This window comes from Cynocephalus volans, chromosome 6 (genome assembly GCF_027409185.1).
Source record: "Cynocephalus volans isolate mCynVol1 chromosome 6, mCynVol1.pri, whole genome shotgun sequence".
NCBI classification, from domain to species: Eukaryota; Metazoa; Chordata; class Mammalia; order Dermoptera; family Cynocephalidae; genus Cynocephalus; species Cynocephalus volans.
In genome coordinates this window covers 84,004,990-84,027,469 of record NC_084465.1, presented here as the reverse complement: position 1 = coordinate 84,027,469, position 22,480 = coordinate 84,004,990, and the positions used below count along the sequence as shown (strand labels likewise).

Genomic DNA, 22,480 nt, shown 5'->3' with positions numbered 1-22,480 from the left:
TTCCTATTTATGTTTCCTTCACTTACATGATGAAGGAGAAATACGAAGTGCTGTCGAATTAATCGTCAATTTCATCTATGGGCTGGCAGAGAGATGACTATGAAATATACCACAGAGTACACACCTGCCTGTAGAACTAGCATGTGGTCACATTAACATAGTATGAAGCTATGAACATGATGCATGTAGACAATAAATAGAAAAAAAAATGTGTTCTGTTTTCTTCTTTTAATATAGGCTATATGTATAGATGAAGATTTCAAATACCTACTTCGGTAAATATCTTCGTATTTTTCCTACCTATGACCTTACCTACGTATTAAGATGATTGGTACATAGGAAAAGTCCTTCTCCTTGTATTCTGAATATATGCAACTTGAATATCCCAGCTAAAGTAAATAAAAGTTCATAATATCCTAAGTTAGATGGGTAAGTCTTTTTAATTAAACTGTCCCTAACTTTTCAATGTGCTCAAGTGGCAGAGAAGGGAAAAAGTGAATATTAAGGAGCAATGGAAGAAAAACATAGCAAGCAGATCAAGAGTCACTATTGCTTCGTTGTGGTCAACAAATGCATCCAATTAAGTAGTACCAGGAAAGTAAGGACTCGTCTGTAAATGTGGCCAGACAGTTTGAAGCCGAATAACCTCACTAATAGGGGCTATTGTTCAGCGTGGAAGTTCCCATTTTCCAATCAGGAAAATACAGCCCTCTCTGGGCTCTGGCCGACTGATCCCTTCCCACCTCCGGCTTAACAATCTGCCACCAGCGAGGGGCTTTTATTACCTCCCTTCTCAGGAAATGTTAGGCAACTTCTTAGTAAAGCCACCCGAAAGCAGGAGTGGACAGCAGAGGGGCACCCCTTAGGAATCCGCAGGTCCACGCCTGGCCAGGTTTTCTTTTCAGCAAGAAAGAAACTTTGACCAGAGAGCTCTCGACGAGGAAACACCCCCAACCTGGCTCAGCCCTTTCCTCCCGACTGCTGTCGGCGGCGCTTGGCTCCCTAGACATCCCTCTTCACGCTTTATTTAGTTGCCAACGCGTCGCGCGCGAGGTCCCCACACAGTGGCCAGAGGCTGGGGCTGTCTTCCTATGTTGGGAGAGGCCCGCCAGGGACGCACCGCCTGCACTGCGTTCACTAGGCGGGCACCCGCCGGTCAGCTTCCAGAGCTTGCGTGTCCCTGTCAACACTCCGGAAACGGAGATGCTAAGAGCCGGCTTTAAATGTACCCAGCAGAGGTACGCGCTATAGTTCGTGTGCACATTTTTTCCCTGTTAGGCTTTCTCTTTTCTTATTTCCTTTCCTTTTTCTTTTTTAGCTTTGTGTATGTACCGGATCGCACTTAACACGTTTAAAACTGTATTTGCTGTAGATGCTTTGCCGGACACTTGAAAGCCTGGATAACTTTGATGTTTTCGACTATAAATCCCTAATTGTACTTAATGGTTACAAATGACTTTATTTACTTGTCGCTGTATCTACACGTTTTAATCTATTAACCAAACAGCAGAGGCATATTTCACTACCCACTCCCCCCAAAGGAAAATCAGGGATGGAGGCCTCTAATTTGCTTTTAGGACCTTCTGTTTCTTTGGTTGTGAAAGCCTTAAGAACTCCAGTCCGAGTATTGACTAGTCTTCAAACCCGCCTGCAGAAAAGCTCCCTTTCTCTACTCCATCTAAGGAGATGTTGATGTATATTGTAGCTGCAAGGTGTTAAATATACTTGAGCAAGTTGTTCCCAGGATGTAAATTAGGTCCCAAAAGCTGTTGTCCAAATCGAAGAAACAGAGAAATTAATCTGGGAGACTATCCATCATCACCGGTAATAAAGAGAGAGACATGGATGAGACAGATGATATGATTAAGGGGCTGTGGTCGTTTTAATTAACTTTTTGCTGTCCTGTAATGATCAAACTGGTCACCAGACCCGGTCAATAAGCATGTTAATATCAAACAAATAAAACCAGGGATGATTAAAAACCTCCTGGTTTATTAAATTTGAAATTCAAATGAAATTTATGCTGCAGATGCATACGGAATGCTAATAGATTTTAGCTTTATTGATAGTGGATCCCACAGGTTTGCAAGAAACAGCAGAATATTCATCTACCCCTCTCCCTGCCAGCACATTAAACTTCATATGTGGTGGGGGAAACTTTTAACTAATGTTAGAAAGCCTGTACTTCCTACTTTTCTTCTCCTTCCCTTCCAAACATCTATATTATCACAATATAATACTCAAGAGTAATAACAAATGACATAAAAGGTAAACTGAACTATATGCACCCTGAAATGCCTTGCCAGGCAGGCTGTATCTACAATGGATTACAGATGTTCCCTCCTTTGGGACAGGATTCAAGAATGATCAGGTCACTTCTCCAGGGTGGAAAAAGAGCTGCCATTAAGACTAATTTCATTGAAACTAGAAGCAAGATTATGACTGTTTTGATTTTTGGTCAATTAAGTAATTTTGTCTTTTTTAACTCTGCTGCCTTATGCTTTATGACACAAACACTAACCACTTCTTTCAGGAGGGGATGGAAGGGAAGTAGTAAAAGAGAAAATGCTCTTTGACCAATGCTACAACGAAATAAACAGCTCACTTTTTAAAAGGGAATAAATTGAAAATATGTATATTCCTACACATACATTTCTAATGAAGCTGCACATACAAAGCTTTGTAAAAATCCCCAAATGCTGCAAGCCAACTTTATGCAAATTGAAGGATCCAGTATTTTCATTAAATCCACACCAACATTGTGACTCATTGTTATAGGAAGAATGACATATGATTCTAACGTGAATTTATTCAAATAAAAAATCTTAGAATTAGCTCAAAATTGCAGTCACATGCTGCTGGGTTTTTCTAATTCCTGGCATTTTTGAGGAAACTGGTTAACACCTCTGTTTACTTTCAGAATCAGCATTTAACTTTTTAATAGTGCTGCCTCATTTCCTCCCAGAAGATACGAGGATAAAAAGATAAAATAAACAACTATTCATAGAAGGGAGTCTTCCCTCAAAGCTTTTTTTCTCTACCTTTGTGGGTGAGGGTATTGATTAGAATTAAACCCCAAATTTGAACAACTGTATATTAGGTCCTTAAAATGAATATCATTATAGAAGGAGACCAAAGCAATGAAGTTAATTCTCTTTTATTTGTTAAACGGAGTTCCCTCCTTCCCCCACCCCTTCCTCCTTCTGGGCTGGCCTGTCACGCCTTCTCAACACGCTAAAATCATTCAGAGAGGCTTCCAGGGAGAAACACGACATTTATGGTAAGCATCAGCCTTCAGAGAAAGAAAGCAGTTCATTAATTTACTTCACACTTACTTCAAATTATGAGAGTGTACCTTACCCCCTTAATCAATAGATATGATGTACAGTCAATATCCCCACACGTTAAAAAAAGGGGTCAGAAACACACACTCTCACACTACAAACATCAGCCTCAACTCTGCTCAATGAAATTTGCACAAATGATACAACCTGACTTTGGAGTTCAGTAAACCGCAGGAGGATTTTTTGACATCTCCAGAAGCTGTGATATACTTGAGGATGGTACAAAAGCAACAATAAAATAAAAATATTTCCCCAGTCAAAACAAAACAGTTCTCTCAGCTAGTCATAGTTTAATCAGTTCTTCCTTAAAATTAGACTTCTGAGAGCATTTGTAACTGCTTAAATATATGAATTACTTTTTTTTTTTTTTAACGTATGACTATTCAATAGCGTTCTAAGAACTGGACTTTTTGCTACACTGGTGTTGTGCTTTCTGTGATTTAAGAAGTTCCCTTGTGGGGGCAGTGAAATAGCAATAACACTTCTGAAGGCAACTAATAATACAAATGGCAAGGAAGTGACTAAAACCCACCGAATTTAAACTAAGCGTATCTATTGACATGCACACACACTCATAGATCTCTAGACCCAAACGCCATTAGACACAGACGCCTCGATAAATATGGCCCAAGATCTGTTAAAGCTTGTCTCTATTCTTAGATAAACAGAACCCACAGATTTCAATCAAAGTCGTGATTTTTTTTTTCTCAGAAAGCAGCAGTTGAGGTTGCCTGTGAAAACTTCTAAATTCCGTAAAACACTCCTCAATTTCTCAGCAAAAGAAAAAAAAAAAAAAGCAATCTTCTCTTTCTCCCTCTCTATCTAATCCTTTTGTATTGAAATTTACTCAGCTTCAGGGATAAACATACTTCCTCCCTTAGAATGAGACGTGCACTTCCAAAGCAGAATTCAACCTCAGGAAAAAGAAAAAGAAAAGGAGGAAAAAAGCCATCGCATCAAAGTAACAACTCACGGGCGCAGGAGCCCACACGCCCCAAGTCACCCCTGAAAGGACTCTTCAGCCTCCCAGTCTTTCTATTTGCCTGGAGAGCCGGGACGGGAAAGGTAGATATTGAGATTTTCTTCAAAAATATAGTGACAGTGTCCAACATCTTAAGAAGAAGAAGAAGAAGAAAATCAAAGTTTTAGGTACAAGGAGCTAGAGGAAGCTGGTGACAGTGATAGCGTTTGTGAATATTTATTCACTCGGTCTCACTCAACTTCGCAGTTTCACTCTTGCAGTCGCCAGTCCCTCTCACGTACGTGCACTTCAGTGCACTGTTCCTGCTCCCACTCCCAGCTCAGGGGCGCGCACACCCCTCCTCCCCCCAGCCCGAGCACTCCCCCCCCCGTGCCTTACTGCCCCGTCTCTCTTCCCTCCCCAGGTGTGTCAGACTCAGTTACACTATCGTACACTCACGCCCTTCCCCTTCACTGTTCTGTCCCTCTACCCCCCTTTGTCGCACACGCAGTTATGCTGTCACACACCACACCCTCCCCCTTTTCTGCACTCTCCCCTCCCCCCACCACCCTGTCACTGTTACACTGTTCACACTCCCCTCTCCTCCCTCCCGTCTCTGCACTGTCCTCTCCTTCTCGGCTTGGTCACACTCGCCCGCAGTTACATGGTTACGCACACTCTCCCCCGCACACGCTTTGTCGCACACGCAGTCGCCCCCGCCCCCGCCCGCTCCCCAACCCCCCCGCGGCGGCCGGCGGCGGCGCCGATGACCTCACGGCGCGCGCGCGGTGCGGCCCGGCGAGGCCGCAGATTGGCTGGCCGCGCCTCCGCGGCACTTCAAAGCCGGAGAGGGAGCTACAATTGTGGTGGAATGGGCGGAACTGATCATTGTATTGCACACCTCTAAAAAAAACACTGCCTCTGATTTATCAATATAAAAAAGATCCTCTGAGAGGAGGAGGGCACTTTTGTGTGATGGCAACTTCACTTCTAGGGGTGAGTCTCAGGATTTTCTCTTGCTGGTTTAATTAGTTTCCTTTTATTGCCGATCGGAGGGGGTTAAAGTCGCCCCGGCCAGGCCATGGGCTATCAGTCTCTCTATTGAGAGCTTTTTTTTTTTTTTTTTTTTTTTCCCTTCTTCTTTAAATACAAGTGATTTTGGAGAAAAGAAAGAGGGGGAGAGGGGGGCAGAGTCACTTTTTTCAGCGCAGGCAAGGGTTCGAAGGGCATTTAGACAAGCCACCTCGCAGCGCCTGGCCGCTCCCGGCCCGGAGACCTGCGCCCAGCCCATTTTACACGCGACGATCTCGGGGGTAAAGAGAGCGAGTTCTTCCTGCTGGGCAAACTGCAGATTCTCCCCCTTCCCCTTAAAAAAATTCCGCAGCCCGCCTTGTCTTGCAGGTACGTTGAACTCGTCTCGTTTTTTACTATTGTAGATATGCTTAAAAAAAAAAAAAAAAGAAAGAAAGAAAAGAAAAAAAAGTAGAAAGAGCGAGTGAGCCCTACAGTTGGACCTCTTTTGACCTGGGAGAAACAACCCACCTTGGGTTTCTGGGGACCGGAACAGGATTTTCAAAGCTGTGTCTGGATCACAGGGGAAACGCTCTTAAAGGCAATCCAGTGCCTTTCCCCCAGGCTTCGCCGCAAGGGAAACTTCCTTCCTTCTCGATCTGGACTTTTTGCTTGTTTGTTTCGAAGTGTCTGGGGCCTTGTGTGTAAGAGAGTGTTGTTTTAGGTGAGAATACTTGTCAAACTCTTCTTTAGCGTGGTGCTTTGCTCCCGAATCAGACGCCGGCAGCCAAACTTGTCCCCTCCTGTAGAGTAGGAAGCAGCCGGGCGCCGGGGCTGTTGGGGGTGCCAGGTGAGTTGGTGGCGGCGCGCCGCAGCGAGACATGGGGTGCAGTGGGGCGTTTTGGAGGCTACCGGAGGACTGATGCACATTTCTTCCCTCCCTCCCCCACCGGCCCTTTGCCCACCTCCCCTCCCCCACCCCTTCTCTCCTCGCAGGAAGAACCGAGGTTGGGATCGACTCCTCTGGCCATGCTTGCTGCTACCTGTAATAAGATCGGCAGCCCCAGCCCGTCTCCCTCCTCCCTCTCGGACAGCTCTTCTTCCTTCGGCAAAGGCTTTCACCCTTGGAAACGCTCTTCGTCGTCCTCCTCCGGCAGCTGCAACGTAGTGGGTTCCAGTCTTTCGAGCTTCGGCGTGTCGGGGGCCTCCAGGAACGGCGGCTCGTCCTCGGCGGCGGCGGCGGCCGCAGCGGCGGCGGCGGCGGCCGCGGCCCTGGTGTCCGACTCTTTCAGCTGCGGCGGCTCCCCGGGCTCCAGCGCCTTCTCCCTCACCTCCAGCAGTGCCGCGGCCGCCGCCGCCGCTGCCGCGGCCGCCGCCTCCAGCTCGCCCTTCGCCAACGACTACTCTGTGTTCCAGGCCCCCGGCGTATCCGGTGGTAGCGGCGGCGGCGGCGGGGGTGGCGGCGGCGGCTCCTCGGCTCACTCGCAGGACGGCTCCCACCAGCCCGTGTTCATCTCTAAGGTGCACACCTCGGTGGACAGCTTGCAGGGCATCTACCCGCGCGTGGGCATGGCGCACCCATACGAGTCGTGGTTCAAACCCTCGCACCCGGGCCTGGGGGCCGCGGGCGACGTGGGCTCGGCCGGCGCCTCCAGCTGGTGGGATGTGGGAGCTGGCTGGATCGACGTGCAGAACCCGAACGGCGCGGCAGCACTGCCCGGCTCGCTGCACCCTGCCGCCGGGGGGCTCCAAACCTCGCTGCACTCGCCTCTCGGAGGCTACAACTCGGATTACTCAGGCCTGAGTCACTCGGCCTTCAGCAGCGGCGCCTCCTCGCACCTGCTCAGCCCCGCCGGGCAGCACCTCATGGACGGCTTCAAGCCAGTGCTGCCGGGCTCCTACCCGGACTCGGCCCCGTCGCCGCTGGCCGGCGCGGGGGGCTCCATGCTGAGCGCTGGGCCGTCGGCGCCGCTGGGGGGCTCCCCGCGCTCCTCTGCGCGCCGCTATTCCGGCCGCGCCACCTGCGACTGTCCCAACTGCCAGGAGGCAGAGCGGCTGGGCCCGGCCGGGGCGAGCCTGCGACGCAAGGGCCTGCACAGCTGCCACATCCCGGGTTGCGGCAAGGTGTACGGCAAGACATCGCACCTCAAGGCGCACCTGCGCTGGCACACGGGCGAGCGGCCCTTCGTGTGCAACTGGCTCTTCTGCGGCAAGCGCTTCACGCGCTCCGACGAGCTGCAGCGGCACCTGCGGACCCACACCGGCGAGAAGCGCTTCGCCTGTCCGGTCTGCAACAAGCGCTTCATGCGCAGCGACCACCTCAGCAAGCACGTGAAGACGCACAGCGGCGGCGGCGGCGGCTCTGCGGGCTCGGGCAGCGGCGGCAAGAAGGGCAGCGACACCGACAGCGAGCACAGTGCCGCGGGCAGCCCGTCCTGCCACTCCCCGGAGCTGTTGCAGCCCCCGGAGCCCGGGCACCGCAATGGCCTAGAGTGACGCGCAGCCCGCGCCCGCCCCTCTCCCAGACCATCTCTAACCCGGGTCAGCTTGGGCCCTGTATGTCTCCAGCCTCTCCATTACACCCTCCTGTCCCGCTCTGTCTCTCTTCCTGTCTCTGTACCCCCGTTCTCTCCCTTTCTCTCTTCCCTCTGTGAATGAACTCTGTAAGGGGGATATGGACATGTAAGTAACACGTATCGCCGCCCCGGGTCCTGGCTTTCCCTCTCCACCAGTAGCATTGCCCGAGCCGGGTGCAGCTTGAACCCGCGCCTCGCGGGGCCTTGAGTTCTCGTCCTCCCCTCCTTGTCCTCCCTCCTCCACCTCCAGGTTGTGACGGGCGTAACTTTTAGAGGGAAGCGGCCACTGGAGGTAGAGCTGGACGAATCCAGTGCCTGGGAGAGCGCGGGCTTCCGCGCGGGCGGGAACGACTTGGCTGAGCAAGCTTGAGCCGGAACAGTGGGGAGGGCGAGGCAGGGAATCCCCGCCCGGGCAGCGGCCGATTTGATCCCAGAACCACAGTCCTGAGCACCTCGGTTTCGGAGCGCCCTGCCGGGACGTTGCGCACCGGCGCGCTCCCCGAGCGGGCGGTCTGAGCTCCATGGGGTGTCCATCTGGCAGCCCCGAGACCCGGAGTTTACAGTTTAGTTCTCCCATCGTCAGCTCCGCTTTTTCTTTGTTCCCCGAGGTGGAACCGATGCAAGTTTTAGCAAAGGGCAGTCTTGGCGAATCGCTACAGCAGCCTTTCTTTCATCTTTATAACTTTTTTTCTTTTTCTTTTTTTAATAACTGAAAAACGAAGGTGGGGAAAAAGCAACCGTCCACACCCCGTCCACTTGGTTTCCTTTCTAGATAGCTTTTCCTCTAGCAGTGAACACGTCTTTCTCTGGAAACTGTGCTAATATTGATCCCAAAGTTATTTTGATCGCATTAACTTATACGGTGGGGGTGGGTGAGGGTAGGGTCTTTCTTATGCAAAAATGCCCCTTTCCGGTGAGACCAGATTAACTATCTCCGTGTTTGTCTTTTTCTACCTCGTTTTTTCACCACTCCCGAGCATAATCTCCCAATCTTTTTTTGTTAGTCCAACCGACAATTTGTATAGTACCCATTTCTGTAAATTCTTGCAATTCATTGAAGATTTTAGCGTTAAACTTTTTTTGTGTGTGATTTAAACTTATAAACAAGTGAAGAAGTTATTGTTTATTTCAGACGAGGCTGTAGTTTAAATGCCAAAAGAGGAAAAATAAATAAAAACACCTTTGTAAAATATATCTGAACCTAATGGTTTGTACAACTGGGAATCGTTCTAGATTAGTTACCAATTAAATATAACTCCACCAGTGTAAAGGTGAGAAGTGCAGTTGTCCAGGAGACGATTTTGTATAGTATTTTTCTTGTACATTACTTCCAGTAAATATTTGAAAATATATTGAAGTAAACTTGATTTTTTTGTCAAAATAAAATATTAAGAGTTATTGTTGCAGTTCTGATGAGCTGCAGGATTTTGAACTCACTTCTGGAGGTGCAGAGCCACAGACGCACTTTCGGGGCCTAGTTTTGCTTGAATATGAATTTAGATAGGTATCAGACTGTATCTAAGACAATATTTGATAAATGTTGGATGACATTTAATTTAATGGAGCATGTACTTATTTGCATTTGCTGGCAGTTCAGGCATAGTTAAAGTGAGAGTTCGCCTATATTTCATAATAACTGGGTCTGCCAAAACCCATGTATTAAATAAATTGTCTAAGTGAAACTCGACTAACTTTGGCCTTTGTGTATTTCCTGAAGGTAATATTGTTAATTGTTAATAAACACTCCTGACACTACATTTAAATGTTTGCAGATTCTGCAAACTAATTGCTCATTGTAATGTTGAAATAATTTGGATATTTCACATTGAAATGAAAAGCCTTTCTCGGAAACATTTTAGATTTGCATTTTAAATGCATGAAATGTAATTGATTTATTTGTAATATTTTAAATGGTATTAATAAACTCAGATAAAAGACTAGGCAAGTTAATTTGTTTTTTTTTTTAACTTTGGACATTTGTGTTTTATCTTCAGTTAATTGTCTAATTTAAACAAAATATAACTTTTGTGTGGTAATATTTAAATAATTGCCTTTAAGATATTAATTAGATGGAAAGATCTATTTGGTGAAGCTGTGTTTTCTCTATTTGCCAGGATAAAGATTACAGTAACTAAGAAATGCAATTAATTATTTACCAGCATAATTATTAATTATTTCATAGCATCAGGATTTACTGACCTCTTAAAATTTGTATTAAGTTACCAAACAATTCAAAGAAATTTCCCCATTCTGCTTCATTCTCAGTCTCCAGAAGGAGTCAGGTTGTTGGCCATTCAGTGCGTTTAGTATTTAAAAGGCCAAGCCCTGTATTGGAAGATCAATACATCTAAAATAAAAACATGGGTTTGGTGATCACTTTTGTTGTTAGGAGGTGGAGGAGGTCAAGCTAACAAAAGCTTGTTTTTGGCATTCCACGTCTTAGCTAAAGATTATGTAGAGGTAAATATCAGTAGTAGATTCCTGTTGAAATGAGTTATCTGTTCTTTTAAAGTCTCTAAACAACCACCAAAGAAAAGGAAGGTTAAACCTTAATCTATTTACTAGGCTATTGTTCTTAGGTGTCAATGATGCCAATAAAAAAATACTGTCTTGTTATGTCTAAGTGCATTTAAGCAATGGGTGTTCCTTGAGCCATACTTTGAAACGTAAAATACTTTAAATGTTGATTGATGTTATATCACTATTTCACTATTAGATTGATATTATTTTGAATCAAATTGAATAAAAAGTTAGTGTGTTCAGATTCTTATAAGTTTAGCTTCTTTCTTTCTGTTTGCATTCTCCCTACCCTAAGTTCAGTCTTGGTATACATATTGACGTGAAAATTTTCCACTGGAATTTATGTAGAATCATTGTAATCTATAGAAATAGAAGTGAAAATAAATGCAAAGTGCTATGAATATTATGAATTTTGGGGAAAAATAATTAGGGATAAAATATATTTTAGAATAATGTAGTTTGTGCCCAACTAGCAGACAGCCTTAATCCTGCTGTCTGTGCAGGTATGTGAAGCTTCTAATGCCTATGGTTTTAGACAAGCAAGTTGGCTCTGATTCTTTGGTGTACTATAGCTCTAAATAATGGTTTTTAAAAGTAAAATAGTCTTTTTCTGTCACTTTCTTCCTAGGAATAATTCGCAGAACACAGTTTAAGTGTTGTTTCTTTTTTGTTGAAAGTTGCAGTGCTGAGGGATTCGGAGAGAACGGTTCTGAAGGAATTAAATGTAGTGGCAGGTAAGAGGAAAGCTGCTTGGTACATTTATAATATCAGTTACATTACATGCAGAATTGACATCTGATTTAAGAGGTGCATTATGACAAGGAGAGAGATTGTCTGGAAGAAGATTTCTTAGGGGTGGTTGAAGGGGGGCAGATTTTTTTCTGTCATATAGATAGGCCAACTTTCACTTTCTTCCTTTGGCGCCTCCTCACCCTTGTAGCTTAGCTTTAATTTGTTTCAATGGTTATTGAACAGCATTTCTAGATTAGCTTTTTTCAGGGTGGGCAGAATTCCCCTTTTGAGGATGAGCATCCTCTTTTGGGAAAACAGACAACGAAGTACAAAATTGTGATTGCTCCCTGCATTGTCTGTGATAAAGCACCTCTTCACACTGGCCAGAGGCTCACTCAAATGAAGCCCGAGGCTGAGTCTCACTTTGAACCAAGAGACAAGCTTCCAGTCTTGCAGATTAAGGTAGAGTTAAACTAGTTGTTGACCCAGAGGTCAGGCCAGCATATATCAGCCCACCCTCCAGAGATGGAAAAAGACTGCCAATCCAACCTTCCTATTTCCTACCTCATTTCTTCCCCCAAACTTGAGAGTTTCTTCCCTACCCTGCTTTCTCCTTCCCTGGCTCCTTTCTCACCTTCTTTTTGGATGATCTCTTTCACCTAGGGAAGTGGCTGTGATTTGTTGAGGTTAGACTATCAGCTGAAATATTTTATGCTGGAAATTTAATTTAAACAAATGTGATGAGTTACTCTTCTGTATCAATGATTTTGGAGGAAGTTCCTCGATGGGTTTGCCTTCCTTCCACCTCTTACTCCAGTTTTGGTGTAACTTCTCATCTGGGCTTCCCTGGGTAGAGAATGCTGAAATTAAAAATTAAAGACAAGCAGGTGATAAGATTGGACTCCTGAGTGGGCAGATCGTTAATCCTGCCAATCAACATTTCATCTCCCCCGTGGATCTTTTGGTAAGATTATTGAATGGAATGTTACAGAAGGCTTGTGGAGGAATTTCTTTTAAATAGATATTTTATTGTAGAGGATTAGCTAAAAGGTCAGGTGATCTTTCTGGCTGGTAAATTAAGGCAGGAACTGTATAGAAAAAAAGTGTGAATTTGATTATTCTCTGGTTGCCTAAGATGGTAGAGAAAAACATTACAATGAAAGCATTTCTACATTTTGCTCAATTTTCATACAAATACCCTCAAGGAGGGATTGATTTGATACATGTATTTTGAATAAACTGTAGCTTTTAGTTTTCTTAACTGATTTTTTGTTGCCTCTGTCCAAACAGGCAATATTAATTCTCTCTACATTACTAAGAAAAACCCAGGTATTATAAATGTCTCTTTCCCTCTCTTTCTAAAAGTATGGTTTCTATAGTTATCTGCTTTTCTTTTCTTCCTCCCGTACTCCCTCCCTCCCTCTTTTCCTTTTTAACATGGCCCAGCAGATTAATTCTATCACTGTATTTCAAGAAAATAGTGTCAGTAAGGAATCAAAAGAGTAATGCTGTTGTACTCGTTTTTAGCTTAGGACTGTCGTTCTGGATAGCATCTTTTGAAGACTTTGCTCGATATATATTTGTTGCTGTTATTTAAAAGGTAAGATTTAGAATTTCCTTGCGACCTCTTTATTCCCTGCTTATGGATTGAAAGAAAGCTGGTAATTTCTTCCTATCCTGGCCCCCAGCCGCTGTGGTACAAGCGGATGCAGGTCAGTGGCCATCTCTTTAGACCCGCTGCACTCCTATGAGCAGAGGTGTTGATTTGCTGTAGCGGGGGGTGGGGGGTGGGGGGGAATCTATTTTCTTTGGTCCCTGGGCGCGTGTTTAATTTAATTTAATTTTCTGCGGAGTCTCCTGGCGGTGAGGAAGCAGCCTTATACATTTTGCTTTGGTTCCTAACGACAGTCGGGGCTCCAAGAGCTCTAGGGACAGCGAGGAGGGTTTGGTGACCTAGAACCAGGAGTAAAGCGCCGGCTACGAGCTCCCGCTTTTCACTGTTGTTCTCACGCCGTTCTTTCAAGTCCATCTCCTGCGGCTGCTTTTTTGAAGCCCACTCCCCAACTTTGCTTCCCAGGCAACAACTTCTTGCTGCGCGGGAGGGAACGTTGGAAGCGTCCTCTGCTTCTCTTGCTGGGCTCTTAGCTAAGGTCCGGGCTGCTCTAAGTTTCCCTCGGTCGCTTTTTAAATGAATTCAGGGAAAGGGTTTGAGCCGGGGAGCATTTCCCAGGCTTTCTAAACGCTACCTCCTGCTTTCCTTTCCCTTCCCCTTGACGTGCCCGGCGCTCCCCAATAATCCGGGAAGGGTTCCGAGCAGGCGAGGTGCACGTCCGCCGGCGGATAGCAGCGGAAGGTGGGGCGGCGGCCTGGGGTCTCCCCACGAGCCCCGGACCCCGCAGCCGCCCGCCTCGGGTTTCGGGCGGTACCCGCCCCGCGCCTCGCCCAGCGCACACAAAGGCGCCGCGGCCGCCTCTGCCTGCTGCGCGGACAGCGAGCGCCACCCTGTGCCCCGCGCCCGCTCTGCAGCGCGCCCCGCGCGGGCGACGCCGGCCCGACCTGGGCCTGCCATTCCCGAGTCTCTGACCTTGGGCGAACCCGCGGTGGGAATCGCCGCGGTGGGCCTCCCCGGCGCTCGCCTCTGGGCTCTCGGAAGACTCACCGGCCCGACGGGGCTACGGGATTCCCTTCCCTTGCTGTTCAAATCCCCAGCACCCTCCCGCTGCCCTTCGCCATCCTAGCACCTTGGAGCTCTGGGCGTCTGTCCCACTCTATGCCTGGGTGGCGCGCCCGCGCCGCGTCTTGTGGGGTGCCACCGGAGCCTTCTGCGGCGGGAAGACCCGAACTTGTTTAGATTTCTCTTTGGCCTTGCCTATAGCTGCCTGTCCTTCTTCACCACCTGTGCTCAGTTTTTTGGCCACACTGCTTTATATTCACTTGCACCCGCTTACTCTCCCTGGTGGCGTTCGACCAAGTGCAGCGTCCTCCACAGGTGGGAACTTATCTTCCCGTCATTTTATTATGGGTCTGCCAGACTCGAATGAAGGAACTTGCGCAGGGATCCCACACTGTTATAATAAAACAAGCAAAATTAAGTCTGATCGGCTGTAACAACTCTTTGCCCTGCTTAATTTCAGGAATCAAGGAACCGCTTAGGCGCCCCAGTGACTACCTAGGCGAAAAGGAGATGAACAGGTAGAAATATAGAATCACTGCACCTGTTGACAGAACTCAACTTCTCTTTACTGAATTGCACCTAAAACCCAACAACCTCTCAGGGGCTTCCTTCCCCTCCGCTCTTCTCTCCCGACTCTTTGGGCAGCTGGATATCTGGGGAGTGCCAGCAGCATTCTCCAGGCCCGTATTTTAGTGACACCCGAAAGGAAATGAAGATAGACCAACTCCCCGGAAAAAAGCAAGAGCGCCATGCTCCCTCTAAAGGCCTTTCCTTGGAGAATGTACCTGCCGCTCTCCGGGCTGCTTGAGGAAGGGGGCCAGCTCCTGATAAACCTCTTCCCTTTCCCTGACTTTTTAAGGCACCTCTAGGCCTCAGGCCCTCTGGTCTTGGAAGCTAGTGGTGCACGTTCGGATCACGGTTTCTACTTCGTATTCGTGAGGTACGCTGAAGATTAAAGCTGGCAATTATTGTTATGCACGCACCGTCTATGGGCGTTTAAGACACCCTGTGATGAGGCTGCAGAATAAATCTTCAGCACTTATATTCGGGGAGTTCCCAGAGCTGCACACCTGCGCGTGACAGGGCTCCAGCCACGTCCCTCCTGTGGTTAAATTCATCGGCTGCACTGACCCCGATCCCCATAGCGGCAAAGGAAGGAGGCTGGACTGTCAGGTCTGCAGTGCGGACCTCGCCTGCGAAGTCCCCGCAGCCTCCGGGGGAAGCAGTCTGGCCGCCGGGAGCTTCAGGATATAATTGGCACGTCCACCTCCGGAGCCGCCACTGTCCTCCTCCCTCACATCAGCCGGTGATGCGAGCCCCCTCCCCCATCCCCTCTCTCCGGGGTCCGGAAAGCCGGGAAGCGCTGGAATGCCGGGTTCTCTCACCCTATTGTGCCCAGGTGTTGCAAACCACTGGAGGACAGAGCGTCGCGCTTTGATCTCATGTCCCAGTCATTCTTTAGCACAGAGGGGTGAGTTTAAATTAAATTTCTTTCTCTGCTGATAAGTTCTAATGGGCCTCGGAAGGTGAGTAATTATGCAGGAACATTTCATGGGTTGTTGGAGTGGGAATTCCCACCGCGCTGTCACCAGGAACAGAATTTCCCTCGTAGGCTCAATGTTATGTGAAGCTTCGCGAGGGAGCCACAAGTGTTTTTTCAAATCTCGATGCAGATAATGTTGTCCTTCTCTACTCTCACCTTTCTTGTCCCTGCAAAGCAGGGCCATTTAAAAAAAAATAAAATTCAAGTTTTTATTAGTGGTTTAAAAATACTTTTAAAATCAGTACTAAAGGATCTTATTTTTGAAGGTAAAAAAAGTACTCTGATGATTAAATAAGCATTTCTATCAAGACAAAGTACACACTGTTAAAAACTGGGGCCGAATTTTCCTGGAAAAAGGCTGCCAAGACACCTGGGACTTGCTTCCAAATAGCCTGGCCTTAGTGTTGCCACTTCTCTTGACTTCTTTTAGTGAATTAGTGCTTATTTTTGCTTGATTCCTGGAAAAAAGCGTCGGGACCTGGAGCTGCTGCAGCCATAAGACGTGATCATTACTTTTCTGACCCACCTAGTTTGCAGTTCAGAAATGGACTTTCCATGGGGGAAGATTAAAAGGAAAAATGCCTTTGCTGCTTCACTCAAAATAGCCATCTACCTATTAGAAAATGTGGACTTAATTCTTTGAGATATTAATTTATATGTAACGATTCCTCAAGCTAGACTACAAACAGCAACAACAGTTTGGATATTTCAAATGGGTCATGACATTTTGATGCTGAAAAGGAAATCAGACTCTTAAATTAAAAAACTCTAAATTTGTGATTTAACAGCACAATGGAACTTTTTATTGTTTTGTTTTTTAAAGAAAATCCTTTATATCCCATTCACATCAGTGCTTCATTGCATAGCATTTTCCTTGTTTACTTTTCTTCCCTTTAAATTTCTTCCATTAAATGAATTGAGCTCTCACAGCTTTAAAATTTCTAAATCAACACATAGAAACTGGAGCCTGCTTATCAAGTTTTCACTTCTCTCTTGGCAACTAATTTGAAAGGCCCAAACAATGAGTTGATTTACATTATGCTCATTCCACCCTGAACTCTGTGCAAATGTTGAAAAACCCTCAATAATTCACCTTGGGTTATTTTTACATCCTTGGGGGAACCAATATTTCCAGCTTTTAAGTTTTTTAGTCACTCCATTTTAGGCACTGAAATAGAAGAAAGTAGATGTTTTTCTCTCCCCCCCCCCCCCAGTTCAAGTGATTGTCTGGTTCAACTGAAAATAAAGGATTTGTACTGCCCAATTTTGCACCCAATTTAATGCCCCTAATTATGTGGGCACCCTATCATCAGGTTTCCCATCATTTCAGGAAGTTTTGTGCTCATTCTTGTACACTGATCAATGCTTCATTTCTCTTACACACCTATCCCTTATTTTGACTTTATTTTTTTCCCTAAGCTGGCTCTTTTCCCTTTTAATTTAACAAACAATGCCCTTTGTGAGGGGGAACTTAGTGGCAGGTGGAAATGTGTTTAAAATATGTTCACACTGATTTAGTGATGCTTTAAATGTATTATTATATTATACTTATTGTTTAATAGAATTTGGACAGAATTTGTCTATAGATAAATGAAGTCTTCATTTAGGAGAAAATACCCTTATTTTATAACATTATATTACGCTAAAATTTTAAGAAAAGAAGGTTCTTGTAGGTGACAATTCAGTAGTCTTTGCACTATCAGGCAAGCTAACGTTTGTTCTTTCTCCCAATAGATACTTGACTTAAAATTGCAGTTAGGTTCACATAAAGTACACATGTATTACGTTTATGTCCTCAACACTGACATATTTTAGTGAATATTACAATTGAACAGTGTAATAGTAATAAATAGACAGCAGTAAAACCTTGTAAATATTTTGGCAACAGAACACTGTATATTCTTCAGCTGTGTACGCTTTGTAGAAAGCATATGATATAACTTACCTGGTAAACAATTATGAAGTGTGAAATACACTGCTTGGTCACATGTTCACTTGAGTGCTTTGATATGTATATCCAGGAAATTCAGATTTCGTGAAGCTTTTCACTCTTAAAATCCTACCTGTTGTTTTCAGAGAAAATATTAGTTTCATAATAGGGGTGTAATAGATCCCGGTTGTAGAGAAATGGCATTTATGTCTGCAAAGTGGTTTGGAATTACTTTTATTATTCTATGCCCCCAAAGCAGTAGCATGGTTTTTTACTTCATTCTCTAAGTAAACGTTTCATTTTGGAATCCTTTAAGATTTACAGAAGTTTGTTAAAATAGTATAGAGTTCCTGGAGTTTCCCCTATTGTTAACATCTTACATGGCGGTACTGTATTTGTCAAACCCAAGAAATCAATACTGATAGTTTTTTTTGTTTTTGTTTTTTATGTGTAGAAAAAAGGCAGAAGATATTGCATTGCCCATCAGTCAGTGGAAAAATGTAGCTTAGAAAAATATTGACCTCTTTTTGGTCAGCCTCTTATGATCAGCTGACCTATGCTGTGACTATGTACTGAACTAGTGAAGTAGAAAGCTATTTCTTAGGGATATAACTTTAAGATATAGTTTCTTACAATAAAGAATTTTTGTTTCTTTCACTGTTAAATAAAATCTAAGAAAACTTACTTAGTTCAGTTTTGTATTTTTATTTTATGTATGGAGGCATCAGATTAAATTTTGAATTGTCGATAATTTCACTTCAAATTTCCAAAAATATATTTTTAGCAATATTTTACTTGTAGCCTATGCCTATTTTTAATGCTATTTCCTCCCATATTTTTCAACTTAAATTTTAGGATCATTTTTGCTCAGGAACTGAGTTTGTCAGAGTATAGAAAGATTTAAAACCTCATAGTTGAGCCTTTTTTTTTTAAAAGCACAGATAAATGTATCTCTTATACTCCACAAAGTAATAAATTTTCATGTGTTTTTGTCTTACTTAAATAAGACTGTAAGTTTTTTCAAAAAGGAAAATATTCTTTATTTAGAATGTATCTTGACCATACGTAGGATTGCCAGATAAAATTCAGAATACCCAGTTAAATTTAAATTTCAGATAAACAACAAATAGTCTTTTAGTATACAGTATACCTCATGCAATATTTGGACCATATTTATACTAAAAATGATGTTGGGCTGGCTGTTTAACTCAGATGGTTAGCGTGTGCTGCTTATAACATCAACGTCCAGGGTTTGATCCCTGTACCGGCCAGCTGCCAAAAAAGATGATTTGTTGTTTTTAGAAATCCAATTTTAACTGGATGTCCTAATTTTTTCTTTCTTTCTTCTTTTTTTTTTCTCTTGGCAGCTGGCTGGTAAGGGGATCTGAACCCTTGACCTTAGTGTTATAAGGCTGCATTCTAACCAACTGAGCTAACTGACCATCCCCTGCTTTTTATTTTTTTCTTTTTAATGAATTTTATGTATCTATAAGGACAAAGCTAAAAAAAGGCTATAAAAAAAAAAAAAGAGCTCATGCCTTTTCATGAAAACACTCAGAATAGCATTCTGTACTATTTTAAAAGAGGAATGCAGGTCATAGAGAAGTTAGGATTTACTCATTACCTGGAGGGTGAAAATATAAAATTGATTTTCCTATTACTCTTTTATGTTTCTTCTTTTTCAGCTCATTTGGCTTCATTCTAGGCTATGCTTACACATTTGGAACATTGGTACTACCCTACCTTGCTAAGAAATTACATTTGCCCAGCTTCGAAAAAATAATATTGTACTGATGATTGCTGTTCAGCCCCTCTACATTTCTTTCTCATATTAGATGCTGTAAAAAAGGAGGTATCTAAAAAAACCCTAATTCCTATTCATTAGATTCATTCAGTTGAGACCCTGCACTGAAGTTTTGCTCCTGCAAATTGTGTTCCTTGGGTACTTTACAAGCACCTTCTGGTTGAATTGCTCTCACTTAAACCACACAGACATGGACTCCTTTGTTTCTAGAAGTCATATTTAAGTTGTAGCAATAGTACAACATATCAAACTCACTTGCTAGATATTCCATAAATTATAACCAAATAATCAGAAGTTAAAGTTCTCTGACCCTCTCAGAAGTGTTTCCTTTTCCTTCTGTGGAAGTATTGCTATAGGAAATAGAGCTAATATCCACTCATTTGTTCATAATATTTTTCAAAAAACAATTCATTATATTTATGTAATGGTTTGCTTTCCTGTGGTTCATTTATGCTATTAATTTGATTTTCCTAATAGCTTCCTATCTCTTGATAATTATTGTTTGTGATAATCCCCAGAAATAAGAAGTAAAATTCTGTATAGCTTATACACAATACAGACTAATAAGGGTGAGAGAGAGAATGACCTGGCATCTAAGGGTCATCTATCCTGTCTTCACATAGCTCATACAGAATAAGTAAAAACAATATTAACAGGCCATGTATGTCAATCAGATAAATCATTAAGAACAATACAAGTGAACTTTTACCCACAAACAGGGATGTATCAAGAACCAAGGTTAAAAAGGCAGCCACTCCTCAGATTTTGCTTTTACCAGAAGATACAGCTGTTACTGTGAGGGTTCAGAAGAAATTGGAAACTGAGAAGTTTAGGAAATCTTATTTTGTAGGCTGGCTTGATGGTAGCATTCCCTGGGAAATTAAATTGTATAGAAATTCCCACAAATTGCCCTTTTTCCTCCCATTTTACTTGGTTTTATAAAGCCAATTAGATATTCATTTGGATTAATAAATATTTTTAAAAAAATACAATTACCTCTGTGAATTCTAAAGGAGGCATTCACATTCAAGTACAAACTTGTCTAATGATATTACCTCTATCCTAATCTAAAGACTTTACATTTCACTTAAACCTTTAAACTTCATTTTTTGGAGACAATCCGATGCTCACTGAAAAACACAAAAAACTGTGAAGAAGTAGGGAAAAAAGAATTACCTGAACCACTTCTCAGACCTAACAATTACTTACAATCTTTTTTCTATGTGATATTTTTTTCTCACATACATGTGCAAGATTGTAACCTGCTTTTTTCCCGTTAATATTAAAATTAATTTCCCTTGCTATTAAAGTTTTTCTGCAGACATAAGCTTAAATGGTTAAAAATTCTGAATGGAATGCATATATCAACATTTTACCAACTCCCCTAATACTGGGCATTTAGTTTTTTCTAAATTGTCAGTATTTTGCACAATTCTGCATTGAACGTCCTTATGCATGACTTCTTGTTCTAATTTCTGATTATTTCTTTAGGCTACTAGAAGGAGGAGGAATTTCTGAGGGACTTTTTAAAGTCTCTAGATAGAGATACCAGATTATTCTCCAGAAAGTATATAACAGTTTATACTCTGACAAGTAGTGGTCGAGAGGATCAGTCTTAAATTTCACTAGTCCTGAATTCTTAATCTTTTTTCCTTTAACAAGGAAAAAATGCGTCTTATTATTGGTTTAAGTAGCAAATTTTAGATTCCTAAACTTTTTTCCATATGTTTATTTGCCATATTAATGGCCTCTTACATGAACTGTATGTTCCTCCATGGCTATGCCCTTTTGAAAACGAAGGTCCACTTGACTGCAAAATGAGGCAGGTGATCTGGGTCAGTGGAGTATGTGCTGGGGAAGGGGATGCTGACTCTGGAAGCAGAAACTCGCTTCGAGCCTCTGCACCACACGGTTCCCTTAAACTGGTACCGGAAAGTTGGTTCCTCTTTATTAGTCCAAGATTAACTACAGTAAGTGGGTAGAATGTAACTTTATTTATGCTATTATTTCACAAAGAAATTTTAGGAACATGACAATTGTATGTCCCAATGAAGAGTGAATATTGTTTTGCATTATCATGTGGTACTACAATATTGATTCATTTAAACATATCTGAGAGTTAAACTCCACTAAATGTCTCTGTGGCAGCCTCTATAAAAGCTTTAACTGGATGAAAAGTAAAAAAAAAGATTTAATCAATGAGTCTATAGAATGCCAAAAAAAAAACAATGAGTTAAGATTTTTGTTTTACTTTATTAACTGACTTAGCCAGATATTTTGGCCTTTGACTGTTTGAAGCTACAAACTTGACCTTTAAAGAGAATTCATTCATTCATGGCTACCATAGAAAATGACTCTGATTTGAATCAGCTGTGATAGCTGTACAAAAAGATCTATTTAAAAATTCTGATATTTTATGGTCATTGAAGAAATAGTGTTCAACAGTAAAATCAGGTCTACTTCATCATCAATTAATTCTAAGTTTTTAAAATTTCTTATATTCTATATAATTAAAAGTTATTCTTGAGCAAGCATGAAGTTCTGTAATACCAAGGTGATATATTCATTAGTACTTGAAAGAAATACTTACACAGAACCTGTAAAGAGTTTTAAACCTTTGAGCTGTTGGGAGAAGGGAGGGGAAAAAGATAGTGAGTTGATTGGACATACATGATTTTTTAAACATAGCCTCAGCTTGTAGTAGAAACAAGTTTATCTTATAGTGATGTTTTAAATGATATATTTGCTTTTGCACAAAAATAAAAATCAAACCAACAAATATTTCATGCCTACTTTGTGTTCAGTACTTTATTTGGAGTGTTAAAAATAAATTTTGAGCATGATCATGAATCACAGTCATAATTTGAGAACTTACTTAAAATTGCAAAAAAAAAAAAAAGTAAAATATTTCCTGTGTTCTTTCTTTAAGGAAAAAAAAGTCATCATTTAAAAAAAAATAAAAATCACCCCATCATCTTGCCCTTATGACTTTAAAATTAACTATTTAAAAACTTAACAATATATAGGCATTATAATTTTTTAATTTTAAAATGCTCAAAGTGTGTTAAAATAACTTAAACTTTAGTCTTTCAGTATACATGTATTTACCCAGAATTAAGTCCTAGCTATTTTTGTCTAAAACTATTAAAAGGGGACAGAGGTTAATTTAGTTTGTCCTCCAAATAAAGTTACTTGGTTATTAAGTGAATTTAAATATTCTATTGTGTATAACAAACTAAAAGAGCTCACTGATGGTGCTAAATAGACTTTTAGAAAAGTAACAGCTTTTTCTTCCTTTAACTACGCATAGGAAATTCTGAACACGCTGAAAAGAGACTGAAAAATCAAGGGAAGAGGCTATATCTTTTAAAACTAAATTACAAGG

The 22,480-nt window shown here is 42.8% G+C and overlaps 1 protein-coding gene across 1 annotated transcript; it reads left to right on the top strand.

Moving 5' to 3' along the window:
* The first annotated feature begins 5,280 nt into the window (after positions 1–5,280).
* On the top strand, positions 5,281–7,812 carry SP8 (Sp8 transcription factor). The gene is made up of 2 exons (XM_063101316.1): positions 5,281–5,301; positions 6,313–7,812. The coding sequence occupies exons 1-2, from the start codon at positions 5,281–5,283 to the stop codon at positions 7,810–7,812; spliced, it is 1,521 nt and encodes a 506-aa protein (XP_062957386.1).
* The last annotated feature ends 14,668 nt before the right edge of the window (positions 7,813–22,480 follow it).